The 25,887-nt window shown below is 42.6% G+C and overlaps 1 protein-coding gene across 3 annotated transcripts in view; it reads right to left on the bottom strand.

The window, feature by feature from the left end:
- LARP1B (La ribonucleoprotein 1B) overlaps positions 1-25,887 on the bottom strand; it is a 104,691-nt gene that overhangs the window by 73,079 nt on the left and 5,725 nt on the right. For all 3 annotated transcript variants that reach the window (XR_012158553.1, XM_073341095.1, XM_073341094.1), the window contains exons 2-3: positions 14,571-14,632; positions 5,874-5,933 (exon numbers count right to left, since the gene is read on the bottom strand). Coding sequence is in view for 2 of the 3 variants with exons in the window: in XM_073341095.1 (XP_073197196.1) it covers positions 5,874-5,933; positions 14,571-14,632 (122 nt within the window). In the remaining variant the exon portion in view is untranslated. The remainder of the gene's footprint in view (positions 1-5,873; positions 5,934-14,570; positions 14,633-25,887) is intronic.

Below are 25,887 nucleotides of genomic sequence, written 5' to 3'. Positions count from 1 at the left end.
TGCTGGTGTAATTAAAGAGTGGCTGGCTATCGCCCTCATACTATAACTGGGAGTAACTTACAGGCTGGAGGCTGTGTGAGAGCAGACCAGGACCGACAGCTCTCAGTGAAGCAGTGTAAAGGAAACCCCACGTTGGAGAACTGAGGGGACTCAGCTATTCATCCGTCCAGACTGTACCCTGAATCATAGAATCATAGAATATCAGGGTTGGAAGGGACCCCTGAAGGTCATCTAGTCCAACCCCCTGCTCGAAGCAGGACCAATTCCCAGTTAAATCATCCCAGCCAGGGCTTTGTCAAGCCAGACCTTAAAAACCTCTAAGGAAGGAGATTCTACCACCTCCCTAGGTAACGCATTCCAGTGTTTCACCGCCCTCTTAGTGAAAAAGTTTTTCCTAATATCCAATCTAAACCTCCCCCACTGCAACTTGAGATCATTACTCCTCGTTCTGTCATCTGCTACCATTGAGAACGGTCTAGAGCCATCCTCTTTGGAACCCCCTTTCAGGTAGTTGAAAGCAGCTATCAAATCCCCCCTCATTCTTCTCTTCTGCAGGCTAAACAATCCCAGCTCCCTCAGCCTCTCCTCATAAGTCATGTGTTCCCTAATCATTTTTGTTGCCCTTCGCTGGACTCTCTCCAATTTATCCACATCCTTCTTGCAGTGTGGGGCCCAAAACTGGACACAGTACTCCAGATGAGGCCTCACCAATGTCGAATAGAGGGGAATGATCACGTCCCTCGATCTGCTCGCTATGCCCCTACTTATACATCCCAAAATGCCATTGGCCTTCTTGGCAACAAGGGCTCACTGCTGACTCATATCCAGCTTCTCGTCCACTGTCACCCCTAGGTCCTTTTCCGCAGAACTGCTGCCTAGCCATTCGGACCCTAGTCTGTAGCGGTGCATTAGATTCTTCCATCCTAAGTGCAGGACCCTGCACTTATCCTTATTGAATCTCAGATTTCTTTTGGCCCAATCCTCCCATTTGTCTAGGTCCTTCTGTATCCTATCCCTCCCCTCCAGCGTATGTACCACTCCTCCCAGTTTAGTATCATCCGCAAATTTGCTGAGAGTGCAATCCACACCATCCTCCAAATCATTTATGAAGATATTGAACAAAACCGGCCCCAGGACCGACCCTTGGGGCACTCCACTTGATACCGGCTACCAACTAGACATGGAGCCATTGATCACTACCCGTTGAGCCCGACAATCTAGCCAGCTTTCTACCCACCTTATAGTGCATTCATCCAGCCCATACTTCCTTAACTTGCTGACAAGAATACTGTGGGAGACCGTGTCAAAAGCTTTGCTAAAGTCAACACAGTATCACAAGAGTATGTTGGCGTTGGCATTTTTCCGCCATTTCTGAGGTGGCTCATAAAACTGCTGGTGATAGAAGGGTTGTGGTAAGGGGTTCAGTTTGTAGGGGTTTTTATAGTATTTTCTCTTTGGGTCTGATGTTTATATACCCAGAGAGCAGAAGGTTGCCCTGGAGTCCTTCAATGACTGCAAAGAGTGGTCTGTCTTCTCATTGAAAATATTAGCCTAATTAAATATTAAGTCCTCAGCAGTGTTTTGGACCTCCTTGGAAAACCCTGAAGAGGGCATCCACAATTCTCATCACAGCACAATGGTGGCTGCCACAGACCTCGGCTGCACCAAGCACAATTTGCAATGAAGTTCTAGCCATCTGTTTGCACTTCTCAATAAGGGCTTGAAATTGAACCCTGTCCCCCTGATGTAACTTGTCCCTAAAGTTCAGTAACTTAGAAAAATTCAGAAAATCATATCTGGCAAGAAGAACCTGATAGTTTGAGATTCTAAACTATAGATGTAAACATCTTCCTCCCCCTATGGTCTAGATGCACAGCCTACTTATCTGTAGGGGTGTCTGCTGGATGTTGTGTGGATCCTTTTTTTTTGGCCATATAGAGCACCAAGGAGTTTGAGGTAGGATGGGTAAACAAGAACTCCACTCTCTTAGCTAGAACAAAATACACCTTTTCTGCCTGCTTTGGCCTAGGGGCACAGGTAGTCAGCATGTGCAACACAGCTCTTGCTGGTTCTAGTATGGCTTCATTTACTGGGAGTGCAGGATATCTAAAAGCTTATCTTGAGAGTCCTGAACCTCATTTAAGGAGATGTAGAGCTTTTCCATGACTCTAACAGCTCTTGAAATTGTTTATGATAGTCTGGGGGAAGACTGAGGCTGGAGCAACCACCTCACTGGGTGATGAGGACCTACCCCCATTGGTACCAGCCATGCCAATGGATCTGACTCATCTTCCTCTTCTTCCAGGGCCTCAGAGGGAGGTTTTGGTTGACCCTTTGCAGAAGAGGGGTGGTAAGGCTCCTTATTGGATCACATGGATTCCAACTACCACACATAAAGGTACCATGGGACCCAATAAGGCCAGTATGAGGAGTCAGAAGTAGGTCACAGTGATCTGAGGCATTTAGTACCATCCATCTTCTGGGACAGGAGGGTGCCTGTTTCTGTGGCCAAGATTGGAGCCAGGAGATTCTCAATGTCCTGCCTGGACTTATCCCTCTAGGTGGAAGTGAAGCTGAATCTCCTGACCATGGAAAAGCTGGATATGGTTCCACTGGCAGTACTGTTGATCACACAGAGGGGAAACCATGGCTACTGGACAGGACGGCAGATAGACTTCTTCCAGAATTCCCAATTCCTGCTGCTGTTAGATCTCCCTGGGGAGGATCAGACTTGATAACAAGGGAAATGCTGGGTCCAGGAGGAGGAAGTCCCCCTCCCCTCTCCTTTGGAGGTTATGTCTTATCACTCCATACCTTCAGAGTAGGTGTAGATGGCTGTTCCTCACAGGACCATGACAGTACCATCAGTGAATGAGTCTCCAAACCAGTTATTTTCAAAAGTACTGGTGATTCCTGGTATGTCATGTTAGTAGGTACTGCAGTCAGTATCGCAGTCAACGTGGAGGTTGGTACTGAAGGAGCATTGCTCCGATGTAGCTTAGGAGGGATGGGCGCTCTTACTCCATATGACTTGGGCCTGAAGACTCAAGAGTCAAAGAGAGGCATCCCTCCTCTTAGAAGGTCAAGGAGGGCATCTGCGTGTGTGTGTGTGTGTGTGTAAGAATGTGCCTTACTCTCATGATAGGGCCCAGGTGAAGGGTCCTTCCTTCTACTCCTATCTGCTCAGGACTCCAACATAATACTAGGTGGCATGCTTCTTGATGACTCTGGCCAGTGTATGGGGGTGGAACCCCCTGGCCTAGGTCTCGCTGGGGCCTCTTTATATGCTCAATAAGGTGCTTCCAAAACTGGAGTTCTCACACCTGCTGTGTTCAGCTGGGAAAAGAGCAGCAGATACTGCACTTAGATACTTGAGATATGAGCTTCTCTGAGGCAGTAGAGGCAGCACTGGCAGTTGTTGCTCTCCAAAAAGGAGTGGGGCCAGGAGAAAGTTTTTGAAGACCAGTATCCTGGGCATAATCTAAGTTCCACTGTGCGGGTTCCTTGGGATGAGGATTCTGACACTAACTAGGGAACTATTAAAAAAATAAATAAATAAAACCTAAGAAAACATTTACAGGAGACGAGAAAGGATCAGTTCCGAACTATAGGATTCTGACTCAGGCTATGCAGCGGTAGGAAGGAATTGGAGAGGCAGTTCGTTCTCCCCCACCTCTTATACCATCAGTGTGGCGCTTGAGAGCAGGGGTGCAGGTGCAGACCTTCGGACACTGCTTGCAAAAATTCCCTCTTCTTAGTTGTATTCACAGTGAAATACACAGAGACCAGCACTCAGAGATTAAAGTTTACTTACCCGTAACTAGAGTTCAAGTAGACTGTCTTTATAGAGCCTCACTTAGAGGACACATAAATTTGCAACTCTACGGTGCAAAGCTGCTGCTGAGCACATCTTATGACACAGTTAAGTTCATCATCTTTGTCTCCTTGTCAAAGGATGTAGCAAGTGGCTCTCTTCATATCCTTGACCTCTCAAATGACTGCTGAGAATGCCATGGTGTTTCATGAGTATATAAATACTCAAAATCCAACTAAGGAGCCTGATAAAATCTATCCACCAACTTGTATATAGGTGGCATGAGTAACAAGAGTGGTATGCACCTCTTAGAGCTGTCGTTTCAGGCTCTCTGCAGACCCACATGGGTCATTGGTTTACATCTTGTTCAGGTTTTCTCTGCAGCCATAAGGGCCAATAACAATTCTTAAAAAAAATGGAAGTTGAGATCCTGAAGCACAAGAAGTGAATTCTGTGGCAGACACTCAGAATACACATTATATGTTTCCATTGTTTTTAACTGAATCTGAGAGAACACCCAGATTAGTGGTGCTGCTTCATCTTACACTCCTCATATGCCCTGGTATCACAGACCCAAATGCTAGAGTAGTTTCTTTAATATTTTCATAATTTTCAATGTTGATGTCATCAGTGTAGTCATTGGTGTCAATGAACTTGGCTGGATCTGGCCCCAAAAAGAACATTGACAGTAGAGGATGACAGTTCCATGCAAAATGCCTTCATTTGACTCAGCTTCCCAGCACAATTGAAGAGCAAAGGTTGAACAGATTTTGGTCTGTGAATATCCCTAAGAGACACCCCTAAGGTGGTTCTTTGGCTCATATCAGACATTGTACCATCATAGCAAGCCCGAACTGTATCACTTTAACCTCAAAACCCTTGGATCGGTTCTAGCATCTAGAAAATCATGATGGGGCAGGGGAAAGATAGAGAAATGGCCAGAATGGAGCCAAAGACTGAAACAGCACTTGTTGAAGTCACAAAAACTAGTATGAAGCTTATCTAAATCCAACCATATATTATTTTATTATTAATGACGAAGAACAGTCATTGGGCCAGGGAAAGAGAGAATGATTCCACAGCCTGCTGGCTCGGGCACTCACCTAGGATGTTCAAGTGCCTGCTCCAATGACTAATTATTTATGAAGTGGAACAGCTTCAACAGAAGAGACTGACCGATGTCTGTCCCAGAATCCCCTCTTGCCCAGCAGTTAGGGCACTTTCCTGCAATATGGAAGATCCAAATTCAAATCCCTTCTCCACATCAAGCAGACTCGGGGATTGAAGCGGTCTCATCCGCATCCAAGGTAAGTGCTCTAGCCATTCAGCCACCCAAAATAACTTGTTTCAGGCCAAAGAAAATGTTTTGAATAACCCAAAACAGATCTTTTCAATTCACCGGAAGTTGTCACAGTATTTGGATTTGGTTTGAGCTGAACCAAAGTTGTTTTTTCTTTTGTACTGCCTGTGGACTGAAATATCAGTTATTAGCCCAGCTCAACAAATCTGGTTACAGGCAGAGTAAGAATTTGAATGTAACAGAAGTTAACCAGGGATTCAATGATCACTCCTGAAGCAGGATGGAGTCACGGCCATGGCTGCTTACAGAACCTTGCACTAAGTATTTAGATCCATGAGAAAGCATGTACACAGCCCCAAGGGTTATAGTGTTGCAAAGGATTCACACTCCATGCATACACATCCCAAAAAAGAAGATCCATGCTGACACTTCTTAAAGGGGAATTAAGATGTAAAACTATGGGGTAAATACTGTACACTTCCATGTATAGGAGGGTCCTGAAGTCAGCAGAACTGGTGTTGTTCCACCTCTGTGGGATGGGGAGGGAATAGGCAATGTCACCTGAACCATAAAGAGCTCTACTCAGTGAACTGTGACTCATACCGCAAAATCCTTTTCAGTGTTTCTGCTGAAACCCTAAAATGCCTAATCAGATTCACCACGAGCTTGAAACAGAGGGGTCCACAAGCTTTGTAGGCTTATAAAAAAATATAATTCAGATTATTATATAAAAGTATATAAACAACATAGTATACTCACTTCATTGTTTGCTATTTCACTTGGTGTCGGCCAATTTGTGATATCATTGAAGTCACTAGCCTGTAAAGTTACAAAATATACGTTTTATATGTTTACCAGAACAGCATTTCAGAATGAGTGGATGAGTCTGGCACACTTAACAGTCAGAGATGGACTATGTTTCATAGCAGTAATCAGAATAAATCACTTCTCATTTGACATGTGAGAACTGTAAGGGAAATCAGGTACAACATTACTTTAACCAACAAAAAACAGTGTGCAATTCAGTCAGCTACTCAGAGTGGTTGCCTCCAATGCAAAGTTCTACACAACAGTAAACTAAGATTTAAAATAAAATTATGTTAAAAAGGGGATCCTAATGACAAACTTCTCCAGCTTGTTGTTACCGTAATTGTCAGTCTAACTCCTTGATGGACAGAGTTCTATTTAATGGATATGGCCATAAAAAGCACTCTCCGCAACTAATTAAAAACTCTGTATGTCACAGTTAAAATATACTACTGGACAGGTGTATTTCATTTGGATACAAATCTTTTAGATGAAAGCAACTAGGCTGCTAAATGTAATATAAACTCTTTTCCCCATCTTTAAATCTCTAATAATCTCCCCTCTGCCCACAGATCTCTTAGCAGCTACGTTAACAGTCCTAAGAAAAAAATTATGTTAAAAAAAGGTTACTCACCTCAAAACTATTTGTCTTTGAATTGTGTTGCATATGTTCATTTCACTATAGGTGTGATATGCACTTCATGAACTGGTGCTGGAGAGTTTTCCCATGCTGCAACTGTAGGCCTGCCATGCATGCTCCCTGGTTTCCCTCATGTTCTGAGCAGAGAATATGAAGGATGGAGCCTTCTTACCAGAATATTAGCTGAGGACTCCAATGCACTGGGGAAAGATGGTGGGTCTTGGAATGGACATATGCAACATCTCCAAAAAAAAACAAAACAAAACGAGCTACAAAAAGATATGTAACCATTTTGTCTTTTGAATGACTGTATATGTCCATTCTACTGCAGATGCCCAGCAAGCGGTTTTCAGTGAAGGTGGGGCTATGAGTCTCATCTGAAGACAAAATATAGGACTGTTTTTCCCACATTCTCATCTTCCCTGAATGGCACAGTAATTGCATAATCTAGCAAATATGTTAACAGAGGACCACATGGCTGCTGTACAAATGTTGACGATAGGGGTGTTTCCCATAAATGTAGTACAGGACAAATGCACCCTACATACAATGTGCTGACTTTTCAGGAGGTGTTCTACCTTTAACAGAATAGCATACAGCAATGCAGTTGGTAATCCATCTCAAGAGCCATTGTGTCATAACAGGATGACCTCTGAACCATTCTACAGAGGACCCAAAGCATTGTGAAGAAACCAAAAGGGCTTTGTTCTACACAGATAAAAGGGTAGGGCTTGGCAGACACCTGAAGTGCACAGCTTTTTTTAAAAAGTTTTGTGAGCATGTGGCTTTGGAAAAAAGACAGATAAGTGTATTGACTTATGAAGTGGAAATCAGATACTACTTTGGAAAGAAACTTAAGGTTTCACAGATTCTAAGGCCAGCAAGTTGATAAATGCCAAGTTCAATGCTGACAAATGCAAAGTATGCATAGTGGAAAACATAATCCCAACTACACATATAAAATGAAGGGGTCTGTATTAGCTGTTACCATTCAAGAAAGATCTTGGAGTCATTGTAAATAGTTCTTTGAAAACATCGACTCAATGTGCAGCAGCAGTCAAAAAAGCAAACAGAATCTTGAGCATCATTAAGAAAGGGATAGATAATAAGATAGAAAATATAAATCTATGGTACGCCCACGTCTTGAATACTGCATGCAGATGTCGTCGCCCTATCTCAAAGAAGATATATTGGAACTGGAAAAGGTTCAGAAAAGGGCAACAAAAATTATTAGGGGTATGGAAAGGCTTCTGTAGGAGGAGAGATTAATAAGACTGGGACTTTTCAGTTTGGAAAAGAAATGACCAAGGGGGGATATGATAGAGGTCTATAAAAATCATGACTGGTGTAGAGAAAAATAAAATAACGAAGGGCTCTTTACTTCTTATAACACAAGAACTAGGGGTCACCAAATGAAATTAATAGGCAGTAGGTTTAAAACAAACAAAAGGAAGTATTTCTTCACACAACACACAGTCAACATGTGGAACTCTTTGCCAGAGAATGTTGTGAGGGCCAAGACTATAACAGGGTTCAAAAAATAACTAGATAAATTAATGGAGGATAGGTCCATCAATGGCTATTAGGATGATCAGGGATGGTGTCCCTAGCTTATGTTTGCCAGAAGCTGGGAATGAGCGACAGGGAATGGATCACTTGACGATTACCCGTTCTGTTGATTCCCTCTGGGGCCCGGAAGACAGGATACTGGGCTACATAGACCGTTGGTCTGACCCAGTATGGCCTTTCTTATGCTCTTAGAAGGGACCCTTGTGATCATCTAGTCTGACCTCCTGTAGAACAGGCCAAACCCTATATAGCACCGTGTCCCTGTAGATTGTCTTACATAAAGAATCTGTTACCAGGGCATGTAGCTCCCCCATTCTCCCCACAAAGGTGATGGCTAGCAAAAAGGCCACCTTCACCAAGAGGTATAACATTGAGCAAGAGGCTAAGGGCTTGAATGGAGGATCCGTAAGACCTGACAGAACTAGAGTCATATCCCAAGGTGAACCTGAATCCTGAACAGGTGGGAAACAGTCTATCTAGTCCATTTAGGAACATGGTTGTCATAGGATTAGAAAAAACAGTCCTTACAGCAATATACAGGTAAACCGCTGAAATTACAATCAAATGCACCTTAATGGCATTGAATGCTAGACCTGATTCTTTAAGATGTAAAAGATAGTCCAAAATCTTTTGAATTGTAGATTGTGTAGGAAACATTATGGCTAGCTGCTCAGGTAGAGAAGCACTTCCATTTACAAAGGTCAGGAGCTTTCATGGATGGCTTTCTGCTGTTGAGCAGGACATTCTGGACTGTCACTGAACAGTGTGGCTTCTCTGGTTTTAAGCACCGAGGAACCAAGATGAGAGGTGCACCACATGCAGATTCAGGTGCAACATGTGCATGTGATGCTGGGAGAACAAGTCTTTGCCTTGCAGCAGAAGTAAGGGTTCTCTAATGGACAAATCTGTACAGATCCAAGTACTAGAGTTGCCTCAGAGAGGCTGGTGTATGAAGATCATTCTGTCTCGTTCTTGCTTTAGTTTCACTATGTCTTTGGAATGAAGGATGCTGGGGTGGTATGCACACAGCAGGTTTTTGTCCCATGAAAGCATCTGAAATGGACTGTGGCCAGCTCAGGAACAGAACTGAGGACATTTCCTGTTCTGCTGAGTTGCAAACCAATTCATCGTAGGAATCCCCACTCAAATCACTGACCTTAGAACTGTCGTGTTGAGAGATCATTCATGATCTAGGCTGAACAGTCTGCTCAGGCAGTCTCCCAGGCAATTCTGAACTCCCAGCAGGTATGATGCATTGAGAGTTAAGGAGTTCCTGATACACCATGAGTGTCTCCTGATACAGCTTGTTTGATCTGAAGGTTTAGAATGGGCCTGAAATCCCCTTTGGCTTTAGGAAATAATGCTAGTAAAACCCCCTGCCTCCATGTTGAGGAGGCACCTCTTTTTTAGCTCCTGAACACAGAGTCTCCACTTCTTGCCTCAGCATGGACTTGAGAGAGGAGTCCCTGAAAGGGAAGTGGGAGGGGGATATAAAGGAACTACTGGGTATATCCTGAATCCACCATGTTTAGCACCCATTTCTCTGTGGTGATAGTCTGCCACACACTTAGGAAATTGGATAACCTGTTCCCACAGGCAGATAAAGGGCCAGTGAGATCTGCACTGATGGGTATGCTGTCCTCAACGGAGGAGTCAAACAGGATACTTTAAGGCCTGTGACTACCTTGACAAAGTGACCGAGGCAGATAGTGGAAGCCTCCTTCTTCGCAGCCTGTGTTTGTGCCTGGTTTAGTCAAACTGCCTGGAGAGTTGCCTCAGCTGAAACTGAGGATAATGTTTTGTCCCCCTGGGGGCTGGCGTATAAAGACCTAGAGACTTTAACACTGCCCTGGAGTCTTTCAGGGTATGTAAAGCCTCACCAGTCTTGGCGGAGAATAATTCACAGGCCTTAAAAGGAAGGTCTTTAATTGTCTGCTGTATTTCTCAAGGAATCCCTGATGACCACAGCTATGAGAAATGGTGCATGGTTATTGCCATCACCATGATCCTTGAAGCTGGGACTGCAGTGTCCTAGGAAGCCTGCAGAGCTGACATATGGACCAGATGACTTCTCACCAAGAGGGACTGAAACTCATTCCTAGAGTCCTCAGGTAACTTGTTTAGGAATTTAGACATTGGTCCAAGAGGGCATGGCAATAGGACTACTCAAATAGGGAGGGGCAATGTGAAACTATAACTATAACCCCTCCACTGAATACGCCTCTCTCCTTAAAAGGTCTAGCTTTTTTGCATCCTTTTCCTTTTGGGTAGCCTTAACTCAATCTTTGCAGTGCCATTCATTCGCTGCAGCTACCACCAGTAAGCCCGGTGTAGGGTGCAAAATAGAACTGGTCAAACCCATGAGACAGTATCTGGTATATATTCTCTGGGTTTTGCCACAGGTTGAACAGATGAAGGGATTTGAGAGTGACTTAGTAGGCTGCATTATCCCCTCATTTTTAGAAAGGGCTACCTTCACTGCCATAGCTGGGTGTAATTTATCTATAAATGTAGGAGAATTTTCCTCCACCAGTTCTATCTGAACACCAAAAGCTATAGCCATTCTTTTCAGTTCTTGGTAAACTCTGAAGTCATCGGCAGCAGAGAATAAGCTTCTGGTACCAGAACCTCATCAGATCCCTCTTGAGGCAAGTCCTGCACAGCCAAAGAAGAAGGTAAATCCAACGGAGGTTGAGGAATGGCCTTTCGTATAGTGTCTGTACGCTATTCTGTATTAACAATCGCTGGTCTATTGATACTAGGCAGGGAAGCCTCTCCTTTCTCATTGAGGAAGCAGGGATGACAATCTTGATGCAGAGAAAGGCCAATGAGGACACTGCTACGGTAGGAGAATCAAACTGTGTCAAGACCAGGCCACCCAATTCTTCAATCTGCTCTTTTTGAGTGTTTTCTGGAGGATGAATTGGACTGTCTGTAATGGGAGGCATAGGAACATACTCTGGATTCCAATGGGTAGGAATACGTTGAAGTTAGATCAGTGCAGTTCTGGGAAAAGACAAGGGACCAGGCCTGAGATCTATGCTGAGACTGTGGTACCACAGCAGCAGCTTCCTGACTTTCAGTATTGAGCACAGAGGTGGAGCAGGTACCATAGGCCTAGATGTCATCACAGAAGAAACTAAGGAAGATGGTACTGGTCCTCAGAGAAAGGGTGCCATAACAGACACCAATGCTGGTAAAAGTCTGCGCTGCATGCAATAATACCAGTAAATGGCCTTCACCATAAATAAGTGGTGATGCAAACACTGAGAGGCACCTTTGTAACTATGTAGCTTCAGTTTTGTTGACATTAAGATAGACAGTTGATCCACAGTAAGCAGAAGTGCCAGATTCATGTAGTCACCAATAAAGTAGCCTGCCTCAATGGCCCCCATATGGGTACCAGAGTCAACAGCTCAGTCTTACGACAGTCACTGTGAGACGGTACCAGGGACCTATGAAACAAAGTTGGCAACCTTTGGTACCAGAGTGGCTTACTTCTGCTGTAGAGGAGTCCTGCACCAAGGACTCTGAAGAAGTCAGTGCAGTCTTCTTTTTTGGCTTCAGGTAAGAAGAATGCTCCAAGTGCGTAGGCTTGCTGGAGGATGGCTCTGGTGAAGGAGATCTCCTTTGGTCTATGTCAGTTAGCAAGGTTGGAGAAGCACTTGCGAAGGAGTGGTCAATGAGCTCCCCTGCACCAACTGAGTCATGTGAAGAGTGGCCTCTGTGAAAATATATATAAGGCACTTCCTTGTTCTTGATTTGTAGCTGCAGGAGATCAGACGCCTGTCTCTAATGTGGAACAGTGAGATTGGGGGTTACTAATGAGCCATTGGCTTTTGACACTGGGAGCAAGGCATAAAGCCAGGGGCCCTGGGATAGGCTCCCCCAGTACCAACCGAAGCTTGGAGAAGCCTACTGACTTTAAGCAAATAAATTAAAATAAAGAAACAAAGGTCCAAATGGACAAAAAAATGAGTACTACTAGTTAAGAATTATAACTATATAGAACCTGTGTGTGTTCACAGAGGAATGAGGGACTGTACCAAAGCACAGTAACATGCTCCAGCCACCAACCAGACAGTTAAAAGGAACTGAAGGAAGGGGGGGGGCAGGAGAGAAACCAGGGTGCATGCGTAGCCATCCCTTCAGGTACTGCTAGGGAAAACACTCTGCACAGCTGCATGAGCCATGCAACACCTACAATGGACACATGCAATCATTCAAAGAAGAACTCATAAAATTTAAGAATCTTAGGCTTTCAATTAAAAAAAAGCATTTGATGCTAAAACAGCCGACAATAGCTTTTTTTTGAAAAACAAGAAACATTTAAAATGTAGAAAATTTTTCATTGGAACCAATCTGTCGTTGCTCCTAAGGTCAACATCACCAGACATTATTTTGAATTCAGAATCATCTCATTATAAAGATGAAATATAATTGACCCTAAATAAAATTCAATGACCTTTTTAGTCAAAAATATTTTAAAACCATTGAAAATTCTTCTCCAACATTAGATTACAAACATAACTGCTACTTCATATTTAAAATTAGTTTGCACACTTGGAGTCAGATACGCAATCTACCTCTTAGAAATCAGACATCAGAAATCTGAAATGTTATATATACACAACATAATATACAAATTGATTTTATTCTTACTATAAAATGGGGGGTGCAGGGGTAGAATAGCTCAGTGGTTTGAGCATTGGCCTGCTAAACCCGGGGTTGTGAGTTCAATCCTTGACGGGGCCATTTAGGGATCTGGGGCAAAAATAAGGGATGGCACTTGGTCCTGCCTGTGAAGGCAGGGGACTGGACTCGATCTTTCAAGGTCCCTTCCAGTTCTATGAGATAGGTATATCTCCATATTAAAAAACAACAAAAGAAATATAAGACAACACTAATCATCAGGCTCCAAAGATTACTCCTGAGAGAATTCTGTGCCAAAAACTTACAATATTTTATAATTCTGCAAGTTTTGTCAATAAATAAATGTAAAAGCTCCAACGTGGCAGTGGTCGGGAGATCACCCTACAGCACCCCCTCTTCCCTGGGACAGGGACTTGGCGGGGAGGCTGCACCCAACCCTGACACTGTGCAAGGGCCGGCCCTGCCTCTCTGCACCAGGCACACCAGATGTGGGTAGACAGATTCTGCTGGGCTGAGTTTAAGTGTGGAGGGGCTTAGTGTGGGGGGATCCAGGCTTGGAGAAAGAGGGGTCTGTGCGGGGCAATCTGGGTGCAGGCAGCTCAGTGGGGGATGTGGATGCACAGGGGCTCGCTGGGGGGTTGCAGGGGCAATGGGACGCTGCAGTGGGATCCAGGTGAAAGTGGCTAGAGTTCAGCAGGGGGTGTAGGGTCTAGGGCTCATCAGGAGGGTCTGGGTGTGGGGAACTTAGTGGAGAGGTCCAGGTGCTGAGAGAATGAGGCTTGGTAGGGTGGGAGTCTAGGTGCGGGGGGCTCAGAGTAGGGGTTCAAAGGGTCTGCTTAACGGGGAGCTCCAGCTGCAATTGCTGTTGAAGGGTTGCTGCATGCCAGGCCCCCGCTCCCCCCTCCCGATTTCCCTATTCCCTCCTCATCTCTCCCAATTGTCCCCTGCCCCATCCCTCTCTCCTCACTCCCTCATCCCACCCCTTTCCTTCTCCAGTGCCTCTCCCTGCCTTTGCCCTGCCACACTGTGGGCACTCACTGTTGTACATGCAGAGAGCGCTCAACTGGCACTAGGACCCAGGAGGCGGCATCCTGCTGCAGAGTGGAGCAGCACCCTCCTACAGCAGGGCAGTTCTGCACTTGCAGAAATTGAGGGAGGCAATGGCAAGTGACCTCGTGTGCCCGCCCCACACCTTGCCTGTTTTGGGGGGGCATTGCCTGCCCCCAACTACGTTCATGGACATCCCAAGCCTCCCCTCCCCACACGGCTTCCCTTTGCTTTCCACGCATGCACAGGTGCAGAGAATTCCCCCAGAAGTAAAAGATACCACCACAGACCAGTCTAGCTTTGCTTCTCAGGTTACCACCCCATCAGAATCTTGTGTGTTTATGAGTACTACTGTTTCTGCATAGTATCCTCTATATTTGTATACCAGATAATCCTATACCCTTTACAAAAATCTTTCTTTGCTGCTTCCGATCTTTCTAAATTTTTGACCATGTCCCTTTTTTTGAACCCCCGCTGCCCCCAAACTATCACCTGAATTAACCCATCATCCAGGGAGATCATAAAATGTTAAAATTTTTTCCACCAGACTAAAAATTTACTTGGATACCAGATACTTATACAGATAAAAGAGAAAAAAAAATTTTCTATTGACAATTTACATTTCTTATATCAACAGTGCAGTTAAAATGTTAGTTCGAATCAATAGATTGTATTAAATGGTCTCAATCTAATCAAACCTGAGATTCACAGGTTAAACTGCTTTTCTGGCAAATACAAACCTTGCTGGGTTTCCTGGTCTTCGGTTTCCCCGCTTTTATAACTTTAGTGGAACTTGGCCGTTCTAAAGGGAAAGAGGAAAAACATTTCCAGATAAGAAATTACATTTTGATTATGCTTTCATAGTAGAAAAACCAAATGTGGAAGAGTATATTCAAAAATTTTGCTCCCTAGTCCTTAATACAATGCTAAAGCTCTTTTCTCTGGCCCCAATACAGCCAAGCTGTATATATGTCAGTATATTTTTAAATAACTGAGACTACTCATATGCTTAAAGTTAAGCACATGTTTAAGTGCTGTGCTAGACTGGAAGCTATACTTTTTATTTTCATAAATATTTATAAGTTTCTACAGATTTGAGGGATTTCAATATTAGGTAAATTATACTATGAAAATAAAATCTTTGACAAGTGTCTGCATCATAAAATGTTGGGATCTTAGGCCCAGATTTTTAAAGATATTTAGGCATTGCAGCACTCAGCATTGCAATGCCTAACTGATTTAGGAGCCTAAATCTTATTTTCAAAAGGGATTTCGAGTCTATGGGATTTCCCCCTTCTGGGGGACGGGAAAAAAAAAAAGATTTAGGCTCTTGCATCACTTAAGTGCTACCTTTAAAAGTCTGGACCTAAATCTAAAAAAAGGCAGATTAAAAAATTAGCAAATCTGCAAAACAAGGTATATTTTATCAGAAGCTATAATATTTTAAAGATCGAATTCTTTCATACCTACAATTGTGTAAATGTACAAGATAAAGAAATTATTACACGTTCATAAATCCCTAGTAATCTTTTTTTTGCCCTAATAACTCATATGCTAGTTTCACCAGAGAACATTGCCCGGAACATTAAAAATGAGGAAAAAAAAAAGATACACACAAACTGCGTATTAAACAGAAGTTAGGTATTTCTGTGTAAATGGGCAATTTCAAACACTGATGACTGCAAAAAAAATTCTGTGCAGAAAACAATTGTTGCTCATAACCAAGCCACAGTCAGTCAGCAAAGTAAATACAAAAGCTGAGAAAAGCAGGAGTGAAACCGATTCAACAATGCTACTTTATATCCAGGCTTGGAAGGATTAGATTTTTGTCAGTGAATGTTGATTTCTCCATAACACATACATGTGTCAAATTTCAGATAGGAAGAGAAAGAAAAATGATCCTTGAGATCTTAGTTTGATTTAAGGCTGTTTACTTTGTATATTTTGACATATGCTGTTGACAACCATCTGATCAATCACATGTATAACACGGGCCATAAAGTTTCATCCAGTAATGCCTGTAATGAAGGGAATTATTTCCCCTTACTATCCAGGAAAACATCACAAGGTCCAATAATATGTGGCTGACCCAGAGAACATCTTTCAGAAAGATATTACAGCAGACCACTCAGCCTGCTTTAGTTAAAGTTCAGACCAGCTTTCTATTTAAAGCTTGACTCTAAGGGTATGTCTACACTGCAATTAGACACCCATGGCTGGCTTATACCAGCTGACTCGGGCTCAGGCTGTGGGGCTGCTTCATTTCAATGTAGACTTCCAGGCTCAGGCTCGAAGCTGGGCTTTAGGACCTCACAAAGTGGGAGAGTCCCAGAGCTCAGGTTGCAGAAGACTGCACTGCAATGAAACAGCAGTAGCCAGCTGGCATGGTCCAGCCATGGATTTTCAGTTGTATTGTAGATATATTCTAAGTGCTCTAAAATCTGCATGCTTACTCAGATTGCCTTGAAATTTGGTGTGCCTCTTGGAGGTTAGTGACTCCAAATTTGGTGTAATTTGACAAAATGGTTCCTGAACAGCCCCAAACAGTTTAAAAAAAAAAAAAATTAGTTAATCCAGTCTACCAACGTTTTTTGCCCAGACCTGGGGATCAAACTAGGGCTCTGATCCTGGCCCAGAAATCTCAGGTGCTCAAGAGTTACTCCCACCTAAAGTTTGGCACCCACTTCCCCTTTGGGAGGTGTCATAAATATAAAGGGAAGGGTAAACCCCTTTGAAATCCCTCCTGGCCAGGGGAAAGCTCCTCTCACCTGTAAAGGGTTAAGAAGCTAAAGGTAACCTCGCTGGCACCTGACCAAAATGACCAATGAGGAGACAAGATACTTTCAAAAGCTGGGAGGAGGGAGAGAAACAAAGGGTCTGTGTCTGTCTGTATGCTGGGTCTTTGCCGGAGATAGACCAGGAATGGAGTCTTAGAACTTTTAGTAAGTAATCTAGCTAGGTATGTGTTAGATTATGATTTCTTTAAATGGCTGAGAAAAGAATTGTGCTGAATAGAATAACTATTTCTGTCTGTGTATCTTTTTTGTAACTTAAGGTTTTGCCTAGAGGGGTTCTCTATGTTTTTGAATCTAATTACCCTGTAAGATATCTACCATCCTGATTTTACAGGGGGGATTTCTTTATTTCTATTTACTTCTATTTTTTATTAAAAGTCTTCTTGTAAAAAAACTGAATGCTTTTTCATTGTTCTCAGATCCAAGGGTTTGGGTCTGTGGTCACCTATGCAAATTGGTGAGGCTTTTTATCCAACATTTCCCAGGAAAGGGGGGGTGCAAGTGTTGGGAGGATTGTTCATTGTTCTTAAGATCCAAGGGTCTGGGTCTGTAGTCACCTAGGCAAATTGGTGAGGCTTTTTACCAAACCTTGTCCAGGAAGTGGGGTGCAAGGTTTTGGGAAGTATTTTGGGGGGAAGGACGCGTCCAAACAGCTCTTCCCCAGTAACCAGTATTAGTTTGGTGGTGGTAGCGGCCAGTCCAAGGACAACGGGTGGAATATTTTGTACCTTGGGGAAGTTTTGACCCAAGCTGGTAAAGATAAGCTTAGGAGGTTTTTCATGCAGGTCCCCACATCTGTACCCTAGAGTTCAGAGTGGGGGAAGAACCTTGACAGGAGGGCACATTTCACAGTAGTGTTCACCAAAGAGTTTAGCTCTCATGCCTAATGCTCATGAGTTAACAGTTTACACCAAGCATGTTCAGAGAGAGGAGCCAGGAGGGTTTGCATCACATCAACCGGATAGCTCAAGGAGATGAAAAATAGCCTGACCAATTCAGCTAGTGTCAGTCTGAATCCCACCAAGAACAGAAATCTGGAAAAGGTTTGTAACCACACTGCAAAAACCCATCTGTCAGGTTATTATTTTGGGGGAAATAAAATCAAAATATTTTTGAAAACAATTATATATGTGAATAGTTGCTGGGAAAGAAATGAGATTCGTGAGAATGGGGGAGAGGAATCTGGAGCTGCAGAAAGGGAAGGAGAGAGAAATTGGGATGGGTGGTAGGGGAGAGAGATTGGAGGCAAGTGGCAGGCAGACTGGTGAAGAAAAGGGGCAGGGCCAGCGCCACAGGAGCAGGGGCAACCAGGAGTTGGTTGGGAGGGGGCAGGCGGGAAATGCCACTTCTTGCAGGATCTGAGCCCCTCTCCTCCAGGTGTGTGCCAGTATCTGTGGGCCACCTGCCCCCTAGGAGCTAAGAATCCCCTCTTCCTACCCTCCCATAGGAACTAGGATGTGGGGGGCCTTGCTCTTCTGGGGTATCTGACTCTTCCTGCCACCATATGTGCTGGGATCTGGGGGACACTGCCAGTCTGGGGGGTGTCTCTACCCCACTCACCCCCACAAACTGAGATCTGGAGGACCTTGCCCCTTTGGCTGTTAGCCCTTCTCACTACCCCCTGCATGTGCCAGGATCCGGGTGGGGGGTGACCCATCTACACAGGTCTGACCCCCCCACTTCCTTCCTCCCATGAGCTAGAATCTGGGGGAGCCCCTCTTACTGGCCCCACATGGGATCTAAGGCCTGGCCCCTCAAGGAGGGTCAGAGCCCCTCTCTCTCTACCCGACTTGAGATGCATCTGGGGAAGCCTATGGGATCGGAGAACAAACATCCTCAGAGTATGAACCAAGAACACACTATTGAGACTGGGGTGGAGTTGAGAATGGGCATGCTTGATGCACATGATAGGTTTCTCAAGCACCACAGAAGGGAATGGGAACGCCCACTGAAATTGATGGAGCAGCTCACATGGCTCAGAACTATTATTTCAGGCTGTATTCATTTCTATGGGGTGTTCTCATTCAGATGAGACCACAGTGAAATTAACAGGGTACTTATAAGGCCTTTGTTTTTGACATTTACCAATTTTCTCAGAACAATTCCTGGGTTTTGAAAAAGCCAACATGTGGGTTTTACTAATGTTTACCAGAATTTTGGCTTCTTTTGGGGGGACCTGGGAATTTTTTGTAGCAGAAACAGATGGGGCCATGCTGAAGGACGAGGGTGCAGGTGTTTTTGGCTGCTGGAACTAGACTCTCTGCCCGTCTTGCTCCCCCACTTCACCAACTGGCAGTTACATTCCTCTGCACAGGCAAGCTGGCAGGGACTCTGCAAGTGGAGAGCCAAAGGCTGCACCCTGCGAGTACTGCCCCCACCTCATGCTGGATAGAGTCCGTTCCTGAGCCTGGGCCTTCAGATCTGTCCAGCAGAAGGAGACAAGGCTCCGTCCCCTGGGGAGTAAGACTGGCAGAGACCCAGGTTATAGCAGCCAAGACCATACCCCAGCCTGAAAGGGCCTCCTCCTAGCCCCAGCCCTTCAGCACAGCCCCTACACTTCCTCTGTGTGGTGGGGAGTGAGACAGGCAGGGAGCTGGTTCCCAGTCACCAAGCCCACTGTACTCCCAGGCCTCATAAGTACCAAGCACATCCCTCCCTTCCGGGGGTGGTGCTTGTGGGTGGAGGCAGCACTTGGAGCTAGGAGCTGAGGGAGGGGAGTTCCTGTCGCCCTTCCAGGGAGACCCCCCAGGTAAACACAGCCCCACACCCCAATCCCCAGTCCTGAGCACCCCCTCTCCCCAAATTCCTGCTGCTGGGGACTGCCCCAACAGCAGCCAGTGCGACTGGCCCAGGGGCTGCCCAAGCTTCTCAGGCAGCTTCTGGGCCAGCCGCATGGGCTGCTCCAGAAGTCACAGAGGTCACGGAATCCGTGACAAACACGGAGCCTTACCCATAAACAGTATCTAGCTTTAAATAACCCTTTTCTTTAAGGAGATTTTTTTTTAAAACACACATCAAGAATTGTGTTATCAAGCTACATGACAGTTTAGAGGGAGGCTTATAATGCAAATATATATTGTATTCTTTTAAAAAATTAAGGGCTTACCTAAAAACGTTTTATTCAATATTCTCTCCCACTTTCTCCACCTCTCTCACTTTCTAAACTGGGGGGGAGGGGCGCGCATCACGGAGGGTGTTATTTAATAAACAAGCAGCATGCAAGTGCTCTTAACTGGGAAGTATTCAATTCAGTCTGTTACTCAGAACCACCAAACTAAAGCAAAAAGTTAAAATAGGAACACAATAGTAAATCAGCCAACAATTAATTTCTTGAAGACTGGGAAAAGTGTAAAAGTGTATTAAAACAAAGATTCCAGTTAATTCAGCTAATTTCCAGGCTATCCAAATCAGTTTCCATAGCCACATTTTTTTCCATGCTACTAGAGTTATCGTTTCCTCTGGTATTGAGCTCTGAACAGATCTCTTTACATTACTGTAGCTAGAAGCAATACAATTGATGAAAGACCCAGGTCTTTTAGGCTACTTCTGGCCTCAGCAAAACATTCATGCAAACATCTACCCCAATGATCCACACTCCTAGCACAGCTAGTTGGAAAATGGATTTTAGTCAGCCAACACAAACATGAAACCATAAATTCTGAGAGAAGAATTTACAAATTCCTCACTTTTTAAAATTAATGTATATAAATACAGATTAATAATAAATTTCAGTAGCACACAGTAAATCAATGGTATGCCCTCATGTGGAATAGTGTGTGCAGTATTGGTCATCCATCTCAAAAAAGATATTACAGAATCAGAAGGGTTTCAGAGAAAGGCCATTGATTTAGATAATGACAATTCTTGTATTCTTCATCCCATTCCTTATGCATCTATACACCTTATTTGCCTTTTTAATTGCAGCTGAACGTTGATTAAAGATCTTCATTGAGGGTTTTCTTATTATACCTTCCTCTGAATCAGCTTGTGTTGGCCACTGTTGCAGACAGGATACAGGACTAGATGGAACACAGGAATTAACATACCAGATCAGACCTATGTTCTTTTATTTAAGACTTCTAACGTGTCCTGAAAGCTATCCAAAATTTTGAAACCAGTTTTAGGCTTTGCATACCTTTAATTTCATGAAGGCTTGTTTCCCGGCTTGAACCCAGTAAGATAGGCAATGACAAGAGAGATGTCGCCTTTAATTTTTCCACGGCTTTACAAAATCCCTTTTAAGTTAAAAGTTTTGTAGTGTCAGCATTTTAGTGGAATTTTTAATAGGGTACAACTGCTCATACACACAGGACCCTCCGAATAGCAAGAGAAATTGTCTCAGACCCTGAACCAGTTAAAAAATTTAATCCATTTTATTAATGGTGCCCACAAAAGCTAGAACCACTTTGGCCGATATGGACTGGTATGGCAAGAGCTGGCTGGCTAAATCAACAACTGTTAGAACCTGCTGATAAAAAGGCTGATATTGAACAGGACTCCAAGTAGATTAATTTGAATAGGAACAAGTTCACTCTTGTGGTTACTACAAAACCCGTCACTAGATAATGAGACAAACTCCTAGAATGCCAGAAAAGCTACTAGGTATGGAAAAAATGTTATCTTCCAGAAGAGAAGAGCTGCTGCTACCAATGTAAGAACATCTGACAACACTGATGGACACCTGGCACACTAGTGCTAAAAAAAAATGTAATTTCAGCACAGCTTCTTTCATTAGGTTTATCCATACTAGTAACCCTACTGAGTTGGTTTGACAAATATTCTGATTTAGAGTATTTAAAAGAATGTGGCAACAATACTGTATAGTTTTTACTCAAGCTGTGCACCTTCACGTGCACTTGGAAGGCAGGTATGGTCTTGGGTACAAGTACTACAACATGTGACCTTTTCAAACTTGCACTTTACTTACTGAAATAATACCAAAGTAAATTAGTGCTTGCTTTTAAAAAAGTTATTTTTAGTGCAACTGACTCTTTCAGGGAGACTTTCTGAGGTGGAAAAACAACTCTTTGAAACTTCCAGTTAGATATAGTATGGAGTAACGGAGAGGCAAGGGCAAGGAGAGCACAAAGAATGAGAACATCAGAAAATCATGACTGACATGTACATACAAGTTCTGCCCAGAAAGTTGGCTACATTGTTCAATAATACACAGAAGACTATAAGCAATGTTTGTGAAAAAAGTTATTTTGAGGGGTTGCGTGAAGCTTTTTTTAAAACATTATTCCAACTGGGTGGAGAGGGTAAGATGACGGTACTACAGGTTTGTTTTTTTCCTGTCTCCATTTGTGTTAAGGGGACTTTTATTCCCTAATAACAGAAGGAATGTAGAAAATTTCAGTTTTGACACAGCTATATTTTATACCGTACTTTACTGATCTTTGAATAAAAATAACCATAAACATTTTCTGAACTTTAAGTGAAATATTGTCTTGCTGTAGGAAATAAGATATGCCACAAACACCAATAGTATTTCTACAAAATGTGCCACAAAGTGACAATTCTATGACTAATGCCCACAGGCAATATTGTAGATTTTAATGACTTCAGTAGATTATATGGAAGATTGTCTCTGCACCGTCAATCTTAAATTTCACTATCCGACCCATCTTCGTAGAAAGCTGGATTCGATTTTTATAAAGATTTAGATGAAAAATTTTCAAAGTGACAAAAAATGCTTCAAAAGAATTTTAACAAGACCATAGAATTTTAAAAAGATTAAAGTAAGGACTAAAATCAGACCCTACCGTTCTGGAAAATAACAGCAGAACAGTCATCTAATTCAGCATCTTTTCCAAGTAAAAGTTGCAGCATGTCCTGGGGCTACCACAAGCCTACAACAGCTTGGACCCCCCCAACCTTCACACTACTTGAATAATTTGAGTTACCTACGTCCTTCAGTGTCTAACTGCCCTTAGGGTCAACATCAAAAAACTGTCACCCAGTGTGTTTTACAATGTAAGCAGCTTGAGGACAACTAAGAGCATAACACATTTTTTTTATTATGCTATAAAATGGTGAATTATATGTTTCTTATTGCCTCAGTTTTCTCTTTTTTGGTTACTGTTTACAGTTTTGTAGCCATGCTGGTCCCAGGATGTGAGAGAGACAAGATACATGAGGTAACATCTTTTATTGGACCAACTGCAGTGGGTGGAGGGGACAAGCTTTCAGGCTAGCCTATACAGAGCTCTTCTTCAGGTGACCTTATGCCCACTGCAGTGAGTCCAATAAAAGATGTTACCTCACCAAGCTTATGTCTCAATTTTTATTTGATTAATTTATTTATTTTATTTGTGATTGTGTCTAGCTCTATTTGGATGAGAACTCATATTCCATTAAAATGCACAGAAACAGTCAAAAAAATTTTTATTAAGTAACGTTCTTAAAAGTGATGGATACATAAGAAAAAAGTTTATCAAACTATGTTTTGTTTTTAAAACCGAGTAAAATTAAACAAAAGCTGTACAGTATACTCCTGATTATCCTAACAGAATGAGAGAGATATTTCATTTGGATAACAGGGAGTTCATATTTGGAGAGGGCAGGAGCCATTCAGCAACAGAGTGGCCTCCCCCACAGCTGGGGGTCCTGTCCACCTCCTCACAGTCCTGGCCAGGGGATCTCTGATCTGCCCGCACTCACTCACTCCCATGACAGTGGGGCTGCAGAGGACTTCTTTACACTGCACAGGGCCAGTGACACCCAACTCCACCAGGGGAAAGATGTGGGGCAGAGGAAAGACCCCCAGACGGAACTCTGCCCTGTCAGGATTGCAGTCTTCCCTGAATCTTGCACCTGCAAGGATCAGGTGTCACCAACCCTTCTACAGTACAGGGAGCCCTCTGCAGCTCTACCACTTCCTGCACTGCCACATAAGCCATTCAACCTATTACATATATATGTAGTTAATTAACTGAACTGATAGTTTCTGGTCACCATGTCCTTCAAGATGTTAGAACTAGAAAGGTGACAACAACCCCCCAAGTGCTGCAAGTTTCAGCACTGTAAAGTGCTAATGTAGACAGTGCACAAGCACTAGTAGCTACTTCCCTCGTGGGGGTGTTTTTTTTTGTTTTTTTTTAATAGCACTGGAAGAGCTCTCTCCCAGCGCTATGCCGTGACTATACAAGCCACATTAAAGCGCTTCCACCAGTGAAGACGTGACCTCAGTTTTTATTCAGAGACTGGAAGAACGTAAGTTTTCTTGGTTTTTTTGTGTCTCAACTTTGAATGAATTAGTCACTGAACAAGTTGAAAAAGTTGAAAAGAAAATATTGTCCCTGAACCTGAAAAAGAGGGTACAGTTATCAAATGCTGGTTCAGCACTTCAACAAACTCAGGTTCTAGGTGCTTAGCCAGTAACTTCCACAGCTTAATGGTTTGACTCCCTTTAAAACTTGGCAGCAAACATGTACCACTTAATTAAAATTACTTAAAAAATTATTTTAATAGATTACAGAGAGTTTAGGCTTTAACATATGTTGTCCATTTCAAATTTAATTTTCAACTGTTTATTTTCAAAAAACTAAACCTGTATATAATTTTAATTACAAAAATCCAATTTACATTAAAAAAATCAGATTTTTGATATTTTAAGAGCAATCGATTTTTATCCACCCTGCCTATTGTATCAGAGCCCCAAATCAGAAGTCAACAAAAACAACAGCACACAACTATATGTTGAGAAACTGAAACCTGTCCTGAGAATAGGTAAATAATGGGAATATTTTAAATCCCTTTAAGGTTGGGAAACTGTCAAGGTTATGTCCCCGATAACTTAGGAGTTTAAAACCATAAACTAAAGCTAAGTTGTTCTAACACCCAATGAACTCAAGGGTTCATGCCAAAAGAAGCGTCTTGTATTAGTTATACCAGTGGAACAAGTGCAAGCTAATCAGACTGCTAGACACTCATTTACTAAACACAGCCAGAAAACTCAAGATTGCTCGAGCACAATATAGCTTTTAAGAAATTACTTTTATAAACTGCTCACTTGCATGACACACAACCCACTTTATAATAATTAAGAACACAGTTATTCAAAAGTAGTTACAGTGAACTGGTTCTGCTACAGAAACAATCAAATGAGTTATTCAGAAATGCACAGCAGCAAGACAAATAGAATACAACATAAAACAGAATCAAGTGTGCCATAATCCAAGTTAACTATGCTTCAAGCACTCTGTGAAGCACAAGGCCAAAAGGTTTTAACCACTTGAGAAGCACAGATATTCAATATAGTTACTTTGTGAAGTGTTTTTACTGCTTTCATAAGCTATTTTCAAACAATTAGCCAGTGAATCATTGGTGACCCAGGCAGTTATACAAAATTTTTGAACAGACAGAAGTTATCAGTGGATTCTATCCTTCATGCCAAATTTACAAAAGAGGAAATATCCTATTGAAAAGTTTTAGTGGTTTTCTATGAGCATGAAGTGGGAGTAGTTTTAAATAATAAATTCCATAATAGAAAACAGTAAGTCACTGCAACCATTTTATAAGGGCTGAATAAAGATTTACCCCTTCTAAGTGTTCTAATGGATCACCAAAATTTCTGGACACAAAATAACCAATTATTGCAATAACTATATTACCATAATTACTATATTAAACTAGATAATGCAAGAGAAAAGCAATTTTAGTCACTGCAATAGCTGACACTGTAACAAAGGGTATTTTAAACTAAAACGTTCAAGATTATTTTCTATTGCACCATTCATGTGTTGACAGAACTTAGTGTCAAGCAGAAGCTCACTGTGGTTCTAGGTGAGTGCAAGAATCTGCCAATATGGAACAAACTGCAGATAAAGGCCTAAGATGCCTGAATTTTCCAAATATCACTATAGTGAATAATTCCAAAGGATAATTTTTTTTTAAAAGTGACTTTCCTCCAAGACATTAAACAAACTCCAATTAAGAACATGCTATGAGAAAGTCAAAAATTAATTTTTACACCTAAGTGATCATCATACAAGAATGGTTTACTGTGAAATTATATATAACAATTATTTTTGTCTGTTATGACAGGATTAATATCCTACTTGAAAATAAAACTTCAGCTTTCTTAGAATTTATTTTCTTGTAGTAGCAGACAAATTTATTTTCCCTACACTCCCCGAACGCGTTCCTATTTCAGTATTGGGTCAAATTCAGCCCTGACACAAATAGATGCCATTAATTTCCAGAACTGAATCTGGTCCAACATCTTTTCACTTTCTGATGTAATTATCATTGCAAAGAT

The sequence above is a fragment of the Lepidochelys kempii genome, chromosome 4 (genome assembly GCF_965140265.1).
Source record: "Lepidochelys kempii isolate rLepKem1 chromosome 4, rLepKem1.hap2, whole genome shotgun sequence".
Lineage (NCBI taxonomy): Eukaryota > Metazoa > Chordata > Testudines > Cheloniidae > Lepidochelys > Lepidochelys kempii.
This window is presented reverse-complemented; position numbering and strand designations above follow the sequence as displayed.